The sequence below is a fragment of the Leptodactylus fuscus genome, chromosome 3, assembly GCF_031893055.1.
Source record: "Leptodactylus fuscus isolate aLepFus1 chromosome 3, aLepFus1.hap2, whole genome shotgun sequence".
In the NCBI taxonomy this organism is placed as follows: domain Eukaryota; kingdom Metazoa; phylum Chordata; class Amphibia; order Anura; family Leptodactylidae; genus Leptodactylus; species Leptodactylus fuscus.
The window spans coordinates 154,863,197-154,875,870 of NC_134267.1; the positions used below are offsets into that span (position 1 = coordinate 154,863,197).

Here is a 12,674-nt window from a genome sequence, read left to right on the forward strand (position 1 = left end):
CTGGTTCAATTTAAATGTATTGTAAGTCCCTGAACTATTACATGGAGAAAAAACTATTTCCTAATACCCTCTATACGTATTTCACTAGCTGATATTCTAGCTCATCAGGAGGTTTTTCTAAGGAAAGATGAAAGCTGCAGTGAAAACTGCACTTCCCACGTCCTTGGTGGTAGGACGTGGTATTAGGTTAGACTGCCAGCGAGCGCGCCGGCAGTCAAGCCTTTTAAAGCTTAACCACATCCCCAGTCAACGCCCATGCAGGCATCACGTGATTCCAAAGGATTACACCCACGTAGATGTCATATGACGCTCAGGGGGCGTGGAGGCACTCTCATTAGTGCTCCTATGGATATATGCAAGTCTAGCTGGAGAACCACAAGTCCCAGCTAGAGAATAAATGTTTTCTATTAGAATCTCTTCAGTGTATTTATTGATACTAGGGCATCCATGATACAGAGAGGGGGTAGTAATCATATAGCAACATTGATATTAAAACTGCGGCGATATTAACCTATTGTGAGACAATTAGAGGCTGCAAAAATGGAATATCTATAGTAAAACACATAGGGGCTATAAATAAGTCTATAGTGAGTTATGGTATATATATATATATATATATATATATATATATATATATATATATATATATATATATATACGAGTTCTCTATTCAGATCTATATTAATTTAATCTTATCAAAAATCACAAACCACAACACTATACCCCATTTTTAACTATATAAAGCAACTATAATTGATATTCTCATTAAGCCCTAGTGGAGCCAAGGTTTTAAGTCTATATGTCCACTCTGCCTCTTTTTGTAAAATCTTTTTATCCCAATCCCCCCCCCCCCCCTCTAGGATTCGCCTGTACTACTTCGATCCCTTGAAAAGACAATGTTTGAAGATTCCCATCATGAACCTCCCACATATGACGGCTGGGGGTACGGTCCTCCCGCCGTCTAATATTGCCGATATGGTCTAGAATGCGCCTGCAAAATTTGCGGCGTGTCTTCCCCACGTAATTCTTAGGACATCCACAGGTAGCCATATACACAAGGCCGGAGGTCTGACAATTAATAAAGCTGCGGATATCGTACGAATTTTTTGTAGTGACACTAGTAAAAACAGAGCCCGCTTTGATAAAGTCACATGCTTTACAATGTCCACAACGGAAGTTCCCCGTTGGGATATGTTTATTAAGCCATGTAGTGTGTATTGTTGGGGACAGATGGCTATGGACAAATCGGTCCTGGAGATTTCTACCCCTACGATATGTTATAGAGGGGGATGGTGTTAATAACTAGAGATGAGCGAACACTAAAATGTTTGAGGTTCGAAATTCGATTCGAACAGCCGCTCACTGTTCGAGTGTTCGAATGGGTTTCGAACCCCATTATAGTCTATGGGGAACATAAACTCGTTAAGGGGGAAACCCAAATTCGTGTCTGGAGGGTCACCAAGTCCACTATGACACCCCAGGAAATGATACCAACACCCTGGAATGACACTGGGACAGCAGCGGAAGCATGTCTGGGGGCATAAAAGTCACTTTATTTCATGGAAATCCCTGTCAGTTTGCGATTTTCGCAAGCTAACTTTTCCCCATAGAAATGCATTGGCCAGTGCTGATTGGCCAGAGTACGGAACTCGACCAATCAGCGCTGGCTCTGCTGGAGGAGGCGGAGTCTAAGATAGCTCCACACCAGTCTCCATTCAGGTCCGACCTTAGACTCCGCCTCCTCCGGCAGAGCCAGCGCTGATTGGCCGAAGGCTGGCCAATGCATTCCTATGCGAATGCAGACTTAGCAGTGCTGAGTCAGTTTTGCTCAACTACACATCTGATGCACACTCGGCACTGCTACATCAGATGTAGCAATCTGATGTAGCAGAGCCGAGGGTGCACTAGAACCCCTGTGCAAACTCAGTTCACGCTAATAGAATGCATTGGCCAGCGCTGATTGGCCAATGCATTCTATTAGCCCGATGAAGTAGAGCTGAATGTGTGTGCTAAGCACACACATTCAGCACTGCTTCATCAAGCCAATACAATGCATTAGCCAGTGCTGATTGGCCAGAGTACGGAATTCGGCCAATCAGCGCTGGCCAATGCATTCTATTAGCCCGATGAAGTAGAGCTGAATGTGTGTGCTAAGCACACACATTCAGCACTGCTTCATCAAGCCAATACAATGCATTAGCCAGTGCTGATTGGCCAGAGTACGGAATTCGGCCAATCAGCGCTGGCTCTGCTGGAGGAGGCGGAGTCTAAGATCGCTCCACACCAGTCTCCATTCAGGTCCGACCTTAGACTCCGCCTCCTCCGGCAGAGCCAGCGCTGATTGGCCGAAGGCTGGCCAATGCATTCCTATGCGAATGCAGACTTAGCAGTGCTGAGTCAGTTTTGCTCAACTACACATCTGATGCACACTCGGCACTGCTACATCAGATGTAGCAATCTGATGTAGCAGAGCCGAGGGTGCACTAGAACCCCTGTGCAAACTCAGTTCACGCTAATAGAATGCATTGGCCAGCGCTGATTGGCCAATGCATTCTATTAGCCCGATGAAGTAGAGCTGAATGTGTGTGCTAAGCACACACATTCAGCACTGCTTCATCAAGCCAATACAATGCATTAGCCAGTGCTGATTGGCCAGAGTACGGAATTCGGCCAATCAGCGCTGGCCAATGCATTCTATTAGCCCGATGAAGTAGAGCTGAATGTGTGTGCTAAGCACACACATTCAGCACTGCTTCATCAAGCCAATACAATGCATTAGCCAGTGCTGATTGGCCAGAGTACGGAATTCGGCCAATCAGCGCTGGCCAATGCATTCTATTAGCCCGATGAAGTAGAGCTGAATGTGTGTGCTAAGCACACACATTCAGCACTGCTTCATCAAGCCAATACAATGCATTAGCCAGTGCTGATTGGCCAGAGTACGGAATTCGGCCAATCAGCGCTGGCTCTGCCGGAGGAGGCGGAGTCTAAGGTCGGACCTGAATGGAGACTGGTGTGGAGCGATCTTAGACTCCGCCTCCTCCAGCAGAGCCAGCGCTGATTGGTCGAGTTCCGTACTCTGGCCAATCAGCGCTGGCCAATGCATTCTATTAGCCCGATGAAGTAGAGCTGAATGTGTGTGCTTAGCACACACATTCAGCTCTACTTCATCAGGCTAATAGAATACATTGGCCAATCAGCGCTGGCCAATGCATTCTATTAGCTTGATGAAGCAGAGTGTGCACAAGGGTTCAAGCGCACCCTCGGCTCTGATGTAGCAGAGCTGAGGGTGCACAAGGGTTCAAATGCACCCTCGGCTCTCCTACATCAGAGCCGAGGGTGCGCTTGAACCCTTGTGCAGCCTCGGCTCTGCTACATCAGAGCCGAGGGTGCGCTTGAACCCTTGTGCACACTCTGCTTCATCAAGCTAATAGAATGCATTGGCCAGCACTGATTGGCCAGAGTACGGAATTCGGCCAATCAGCGCTGGCCAATGCATCCCTATGGGAAAAAGTTTATCTCACAAAAATCACAATTACACACCCGATAGAGCCCCAAAAAGTTATTTTTAATAACATTCCCCCCTAAATAAAGGTTATCCCTAGCTATCCCTGCCTGTACAGCTATCCCTGTCTCATAGTCACAAAGTTCACATTCTCATATGACCCGGATTTGAAATCCACTATTCGTCTAAAATGGAGGTCACCTGATTTCGGCAGCCAATGACTTTTTCCAATTTTTTTCAATGCCCCCAGTGTCGTAGTTCCTGTCCCACCTCCCCTGCGCTGTTATTGGTGCAAAAAAGGCGCCAGGGAAGGTGGGAGGGGAATCGAATTTTGGCGCACTTTACCACGTGGTGTTCGATTCGAACATGGCGAACACCCTGATATCCGATCGAACATGTGTTCGATAGAACACTGTTCGCTCATCTCTATTAATAACGCATTAATGTCTGGATCCAACCTCAACACATTCCAGTGTTTAGCGATGATTGATCTCATTCTAGAATTTTGATTGTCGAATGTACCAATGATTCGTAATTGATTCTCTCCTGTGGCTTTTGGACGAGGATTAAGTAAAGCTGTACGATTTTGTATGGATGCGTGTCTAAAGGCTTCCTGCAACACTTCAGATGGATAACCACGATCCACAAAACGATTAGTCAAGTCGTCACAAGCCTTACGGAAGTTTGAATATGATGAGCAATTTCGTCTCATGCGAAGGTACTGTCCCCTAGGGATCCCTTTACGGAGGGGAAGGGGATGAAAACTGTTCCAGGATAATAAGCTATTTGTTGCTGTTTCCTTCCTGAAAATTTTTGTGGAAATATGTCCCTGTTCATCTATCATGATAGATAAGTCAAGAAAAGTGAGTTCCCTTTTACTAATATTGGCTGTAAATTTCAAGTTTATACTGTTCTTATTTAACAACTCCACAAATGTATAGAACTCTTGTTCCGTTCCAGTCCAAAACAACAGTACATCATCCATATATCTAATCCAGTCATGGATCTGAGATGTCCAAATTTAATTTTCCTCAACAAAGACGAGCCGCTCCTCCCACCAGCCGAGATACAATTTGGCGCAGCGGGACTGCCCATCGCAGTTCCAACCAACTGGTGGAAGAAGCAGCCGTCGAAAACAAAATAATTATGCTTAAGAATGAACTCAAGCAAACTCATGACAGATTGACTATGCTGTGCATGAAGACTACTTCTAGTCTCAAGGAAGCGCCCCACACCCCAATTCATGGGGTATGGAGCTGTAGAGCGCCTCCACATCAAGACTGGCAATAAGACTGCCAGCTGGTAATGTAATTCCATCCAACCGTCTAAGTACATCTTGAGTATCCCGTACATATGACGGAAGGGAAGTAACAAATGGTCTAAGGATTTGATCTACGTACATACTAATACCTGCCGAAATACTGCCCACTCCAGATACTATAGGTCTCCCTTTTAAGGGATTGGTCCCTTTGTGCAGTTTCGGCAGGCAATAAAATGTTGGGATTATAGGTTTTTCGGGAGTCATAAAAGCCCACTCCTTACTTGAAATTAGACCATCGTTAAGTGCTCTATCCAAAATGCCACACAATTTGAGAGAGAATTCATTGGTTGGATCACTGTCAAGAACTCTATAGGCCCCTGGGTATTGTAGAAGGTCAAGGCACATTGTTTTATATTGGGATTTATCCATAATAACAATATTCCCCCCCCCTTATCTGCTGCCTTTATAATAATTGTATCATCTTCCTCCAGATTTTTCAAGGCTACCAGTTGTTGTTTAGATAGGTTGTTTCTCACATGATAAGGACGGGCTCCCAATTCAGAGAGTTCTTGTCACGAGTTGTTCAAAAATATCTATATGTCGTGTAGTTATACGGCTGCATTAAATTCAATACATGTGAATAGTGACTATTAACATGACTTTTTGTTTTGTGGTGTGATATTTTTTTTTTTCTGTTTGGTTTTTCGGGTAGTTGACTTGCTATGCTGTTCATTGTCCATAAACGAACATTGAATCATATGTGTAAGTCATTTTAGGGTAGTTACATCATGACATTGATATCATTGGAGATTGTATGTGGTAACAGCAACAGTAATGATCGATAAAGGGGTCATACCCAACATAAGGTAATGGAAAACCATATCCGTTTGATACCGTTTGCCACAGATGGTACGGGGATAGCACTGGTGAAGCCTGGGTCCTCAGCGCACCACTTTTCCAAAATGAGAAGTCTCTGCTATGCTCAAACCCATTTCGCACTTCAGAGTTTTTTTTTGTTGGGAAACCGCACAACAGAATTTCCATGACTGCAGAGATGCTTTTAGGAATTGTTGTGTTTATGTGATCTACACAAATCAATTGGGATTCAATGGAAACAATTCATGTGTATATTGCTTTATTGAATCCCACTGTGGCAGTTCCTTAATAATATACTCCTCCCAGCTACATTGCTATTATGTGCAGTTGTAGTGACTCTCCTGATACAGTCACACACTGTGCACTCAGCTATGCAGCATGTGGGATTGAGATGCTGGATTTTAGTATATTCTGCTCAACTGCACCACTGAGCAGTGAGTTTGACAGCTCCTGTATCTTGCAACCCAGAGAGTGGATTTTTTTTTTTTTTTTTTGTTCCTATTTCTCATCTGGTATATTTGATATATTCCTGCCATAGATTTTGACGGAATCTGCATCTGAGGCTCCTAATGGACCCTCTAATGCAGATGTGAGGGAAAGTGGACAATATAGCGCACCATGCTGCCACTTTCATTTTTCTGCACCTGTGACTGAGCAGGAAGATATGAATAAAACTACACAAAAGCAATTGATTCTGCCCCTGTTTTTCTGTCATAACATATGTTCATGTCCCCCTAGTGTGTCTAAACAAAGAACTAAATTAAGTTTCAAAATATTTCAAATAGATTTTTTTTAAAAAATTATTCACGGTTTTCCTCAAGCTATTGAGTTAGAAAATACAAATAATTGATATTGCTGCTTCTGTTACAATGTAGCGATTAATAAAAAAAAGCCCACATGCATGAAAAAGCCATAATTTCTATATTGCTATCCCATCTCTCAAATACAATCCCAATAAAAATATCAACTACAAAAAAAACCATCACACAGCTCTGTTGAAAGAAAGCTAGTTATAGCACTTAGAATATGGTGACACAATTTTTTTTTCCTAAAAAACCCCCCCAAAAAAATACTTTTTACCTTGCAAAAAATGGAAATACATAAACTATATATATTTCATATCACCATCATCGTAAAATCTCATAGAATGGAAGTAAAAAAACCCCAGAAACAATGGGAAATCAGAAATTCTAAGTTTTATCTACTAGAGAATGATTGATTCTATTGAAAGTAAGACTTCTCACAAAGAATAAGCCTTTATTTTTTTTTATTGACATAGTTACTTAATGCGCTTGTAATGCTACTATAAAAATGTTAGAAATAGGGTTTCTGTCAGCAGTAATTTGGTTATAAACCTCCCTGTCCCAATGCCTTGCAGAGGTGATTCCAGTTTCCAAATATGTATCTGTTCAGCTTTGAACCCTCGTTTTCATGTAAATTGACATTTAATATGCAAATGAAGGGAAAAGTTCTTTGTCCTGGAATCTACAGACCAGGCAAGCTTAAGGCACACCTTTAGGCTAAGGCCCCACGTTGCGGAAACACGTAGTTTTTGTTGCAGATTTTGCTGCGCTTTTTAAAGCCAAAACCAAGAATGGCTACAAAAGGAATTCGAAATATATAGGAAGTTCTTACACTTCTCCCTTCTGCTCAATCCACTCCTGGCATTGGCTCAAAAAACCGCAACAAAATCTGCAGTTAAAAATAAGCTGCGTTTCCACAATGTGGGGCCTTAGCCTTAAGCACTTTTCCCTTGTTTTGCATGTGGATAAAACAGTGATTTATACTAGGTTCTCGCCTGCCTATGGGTTTCCGTTCGGTTAGGGAGTCCGCTTGAAAAAGCAGTCGCCTGCAAAAACCCGCGGACCCCATAGACTTTTTTTTTTTCCACCCAAAAAGGGCGAAAAATACCAAATTACTGATGAGGGTACATTGACACAGTCCGGTTTTTGCATGCAGTTTTTTAAGTCAAAAGCAGGCAAGGATTGAAACGCGTGTGGCTTAGCCTGAGAGTAGAAAAAGCATTAGAAAGTGATAAGTAAGAAAGTAATAATCCTTGCATGCCTTCACAAACTGCCATATTTACAGAGTGTTGCAATGTGCTTTATGTTCCAAATTGTGGGTACAGAAAGTGTAGAAGCAAGTTATGTAAAACTCTTTTGTTCTGTCTGTTAGCAGTAAAAAAAAAAATCTGGTGTGAGATGGATTTACAAATGTGTGGGTAGAAAGCTGTGACACTTATGTTGTGTGTGTATATAGCAAAGTTCCCTTTCTACATGTAGCTGATTTCATTTTCAATTTCCTCCCTTTTCTTTATTTTAGGAGGTTGAATATGTTTTTCTTTTCTTTTAGTCCACAGAAGCTGCTGCTCCCTGCCCTCCCATTGTCCCTGTGATCCCTGTTATTCCAGTCCCTGCTGAGAACAATGTCATTCCATCTTCCACTCCACAGGTCTTTTTATTTTCCCCTGTTTTCTACTTATGTTGTTTGTTTGTCTACCATTAATAATCCATATTTTCAGTGAATGTTTCTGTAACATTTACCATATCCTCTCCTCATTTTAATTTGCTGTGCTTGCCTATTTATTTGGTGTATTTGGTTCACTTGTGTAAAATTAACATAACAATTCTGGTTCTCAGGTACAGTTAATATAGTAAATCAATTTATTGGTGATCCACACAACACATGAGGTTTCGGTGGGACTTTCCTCAGACGTTTGGAAAGATGTGTAATAGTAGTAGTGAGGGGATGTCATGTGACATGGGATAGAAATAAACCAGAAATCAAAATGGCTGTACCTGTATGCACTTAATCAAGACTGATATATGTAATCCAAATGATATGACAGACACAAACAGTAAAAGACCCAGTAAATGACATGATCAATGGCTTGATTCATATCTGTGTTGGGGGATTTTGTTCTCCTCTCCGCAATGAAAAATGTGGAGAGAGAAGCGCTGCAAGCAGCACTTTTCTCTGTGTTTTTCGCACGGAAACCAAATGGACCCCATTATAGTTTGTGGGGTCCACAGGTTTCGTAAGCTAACTGCTTTTTTTATGCGGATTAGGTTTCCATTTGAGGGGTCCCCAAGTGGACTCTCCTAACTGAAACCTGAACGCAGATGTGAACCTAGCCTTAGTGGAATCTTTTATAAACCACAGTATCATAGTGCATAGTAGGCAATCAAGATAAATACAAATGTAGCAACAATGTAATAAACTTTTAATGCAACCATTAAAAGACCCAGGACTTGAGGTGTAGTGCCAAGCTTTCTAATACAATGGCGTTATACTGTGAAAAATAAAAGGTCATATACAATCTTACTCGGTTGCCTGTAGAAATGTAGAGAGAAGAATGTAGCCGAGCCCCTGTAAAACTTGTGCTTTGCTCTAAGGGTAAATTCACATTGGGTTTTTTGGATCGAAACCTGAGGCGGAGGCCGTCTCAGGCTCCGATCCAAAAACCAGGTAGTCGCGACTAAAAGCCGGTGCACTGCATCGGCATCCAGCCACGCACTCTGCTCCGGATTAGGCCCAATGAATGGGCCTAATGTAAGAAAACCATGGAACCGCACACTCATATGTTGGATTGAGGTGCAAGCAGAAAATGGGTCCTCCAATCCTGTCAGTATCCAAAAAAGAAATTATCTGCTGCACACTCTTGATTCAGTGATGAATAAACAAATACATTTATTGTGAAGTTAACATAGGTTGATGCGCCATGGAAAAAACGGCATTTAGGTATACATGAAAAATTGATCCAGTGTTAAGCAGGGACGTCATGCCAGATCAATGTGTGAAGTACAACGAGCCTCCATGGTGAATGAATGGGCCTAGGCCGGAGGAGGATGTTTCTTCAGGCCGAATCGCGAGGCGACTCAGCCTGAAGAATAAGCATCTCGCTTCTTTTTTCTGGGAGCTGGAAGAAACTGCTTCCGGAAAAAAAAAGACCTGAGTGGCTCCCATTGATTTCACTGACTGTCTTTTTGGTCAAGGTTTTGAGGCGGATACGGTCTCAAAACCCTGACCAAAAAAACTCTGTGTGAACTTACCCTAATTGAGTATGACCCAGGACATAATCTGTTAGGAAAAGGCTTCTAGTTGTGTTAATAGCTGTGCCAGATGTGTAGCTGAGGGGTGTTCACACACAGGAATTTGAGGCGGAATTCACGCTGAAATCTGCGTTCCATTAAGTTTAATGAGAGGCAGAAGTGTGTGTAAATATACTGTATATACTCGAGTATAAGCGGACCCGAATATAAGCGGAGACCCCTAATTTTACCACAGAAAACTGGGAAAACGTATTGACTCGAGTATAAGCCTTGGGGAGAAATGCAGCAGCTACTGGAAAATTTCAAAAATTAAAATGGTCAGGGTTTTTGGATGCAGTAGACGCTGGGGTCTGTCTGCCCCTTCCCTGAGCTTGAGAACTGCCCCCCCCTCCCCCACTTGGAATTCAGCTTGGCTGAATATAGGGTATCTGCAGTGCTCCTATTAACCCCTTCCCGACAGAATCTGAGCAGTGCAGATACCCTATATTTAGGCTGGCTGTAGTCAGGCTGATTTTCAATTGGGGGTGGGAAAAAACTCAGTCTTGGGGAAGGGGCAGTTAGACAAATTTTTTTCCTGCTACGGCATTTACCGTACAGGAAAAATATATTTATAGATTTGTAGAGTGTTTTTGGACACAGTGGTACCTAACGTGTATGTGCTTCATATGTGTTCTAGGGAAAGGAGGAGGGTTTGAGTTTTTGATACTTATTTTAATTTTTTATTTTTTTGCATTTATTCATTCTTGAACCCCAGGGGATCTGATCACTAATGCAATGCAATGCAATGCTAATGCATTGCAGTGCACTGCAAAAATTGTCATTTCTTTTGCAGGCTGCATAGAGCAGCCTGCAAAAGAAAAGCACTGCCAGCCAGGGAGCCTTTACAGAAGTGCTGAGGGGAATCCCCAGCAAGAGTGCTGAGGGGCAGACCTGAATGAGAACCTCAGCCGGCTGGACCTGAAAGGGAACTGCAGCCGGCCGTCGGTAAGAGCGCTGAGGGGAATACCCGGCAGGAGCATTGAGGGCAATCCTCCGCAGAAGCGCTTCTGCCGGCGGCCGGCCGCAGTTCCTATCTTCAGGATCGGCCTTTGTAGAGCGGTTGTGCCCGCTCCCTCCTCCCTCCAGCGACATGGCGGCGCCTGCAGGTTCCCCTTGGACAGGGACATCATCGGAGAGCATCTCCGCTGTAACATTTACAGCAGAGATATCAGAACTCATGCCTGCAATCTCTGAGCAGAGCGATGCCATTATAGTTACAGACCCGTCATACAGACACCGGGGTGGGTGCCCTGCTGCAGCATCGCCATGCTCAAACTGAAGAAGTACTTACGATACTTCTGCTAGCTGGCCTGGAACGCAGATACACGCCGGGTGCGGGCCTGAGGTTACGTGGCCACGTCACCCGGTGTCTGTAGTGCGGGGGCATGGTCTGCGTTCCAGGCCTGCTAGCAGAAGTACCGTAAGTACTTCTGCAGTTTGAAATGAGCAGCATCGCCACGCTCCTGCTAAGAGCGTGGCGAAGCTGCGGCCTGGCACCTCCCCGGTGCCTGTTGCTGGGTCCAGATGCCGGGTCTGTAACTATAAATATTGTTGAATTACCGTAATGACTCGAGTATAAGCCGAGGCGGACTTTTTCAGCACAAAAACTGAATAATCAAAATCAAATAATTTTGATCCACTGACAGACATGAACAGTCTGTCATTTTAAAGAGGCTCTATGATTGGGAAAAGTCATTTTTAGATAAGCACGTCCTTGCATAGCCTTTAGAAAAGGCTATTCCATACCTACCATTTGTATGTAAATTGCCTCAGTGGTTTTTGAATGAGACAGTTTTTATTCATATGCTAATTAGCCTCTCGGTGCACCCTGGAAGTCTGATCGTGCACCCTCTGTGCTATTCTTTCCTATGTATGTGTACAGCACAGGCTGCAGCTGATGACTTCCTGTTTGCACACACAGATATTAGATATTAGATAAATAGCATTTCTAAAGGCTCTGCATGTATGTGCTTAGTTAAAAAATGATTTTTCCCAATAATAGAGCCCTTTTAAGAGTAGATTAATTTTAACAGTGAGAAAATATCAAAAATAAAATCCAGAAAATCACATTGTATAAATTTTATAAATTTATTTACATTTCGCATACAGAAATAAACATTTGATCCCCTATCAACCATTAACAGTTCTGGCTCCTACAGACCAGCTCCTAATTGACCAATCTACCAATAAGTATTTGGACACCTGTGGTATAATAGAAAAACCACAATTATTCACTACCATTTGGCAGCTGGTAGAACCCAGCAGATGCTTCCTTATGGATGGTATTGATCGACACAATACTCCTGGATCCCTTTGAAATTCCTGGTGTATGTGAGCAATCAGTTGGGTGCGGTTCTTCCAAATTTCTCTGGCTGGCACTCGTCGGTCTCTATCTCCCAGGTTCGGGGGTCTGCCGACTCGGGGCACATTCCGACAATCGCCAATCACCTTCCACTTCGTAATCACATAGGCCAATGTCGATATTGGGTAATTCAGTTCGCTTGCTTTGTCCCTTAAGGATCAACCATTTCTGTGGTACCTGACAATTACCCCTTTTTGGAAATTGGACAACTCTGCACTTCATGGCATCTTGCATGCAACTAATGCCAATGCTGTTTCCTACACGATATTTAACGGCGGAAGGCGTGACACCACAGATATCTTCATTTGCATGGGTGTCCAAATACTTATTGGTAGGCAGTGTATTGTCACCTGTATAAAAGACTCCTGTCCACAGACTTAATCAGTCAGACTCTAACCTCTACAACATGGGCAAGACCAAAGCTTTCTAAGGATGTCAGGGATGAGGTGATAGACCTGCACAAGGCTGGAATGGGCTACAAAACATTAAAGAGGACCTTTCACCATTTTGCCCACAGGCAGTTCTATATACTGCCGGAAAGCTGACTGGCTGTGCTGTGAAGAAGGACGTCTCTGGCTA

General features: G+C 43.2%; 1 protein-coding gene across 24 annotated transcripts in view; it reads left to right on the forward strand.

Annotated features, from left to right (window-relative positions):
* The window catches only part of DLG1 (discs large MAGUK scaffold protein 1), a 166,081-nt gene that overhangs the window by 74,325 nt on the left and 79,082 nt on the right, over positions 1-12,674 (forward strand). For 13 of the 24 annotated variants that reach the window (XM_075268605.1, XM_075268607.1, XM_075268611.1 and 10 more), the window contains one exon: positions 7,995-8,093. The exons of the other annotated variants lie outside the window; for them this stretch is intronic. In XM_075268605.1, coding sequence (XP_075124706.1) covers positions 7,995-8,093 — 99 coding nt within the window. The remainder of the gene's footprint in view (positions 1-7,994; positions 8,094-12,674) is intronic. 24 annotated transcript variants of the gene reach the window in all.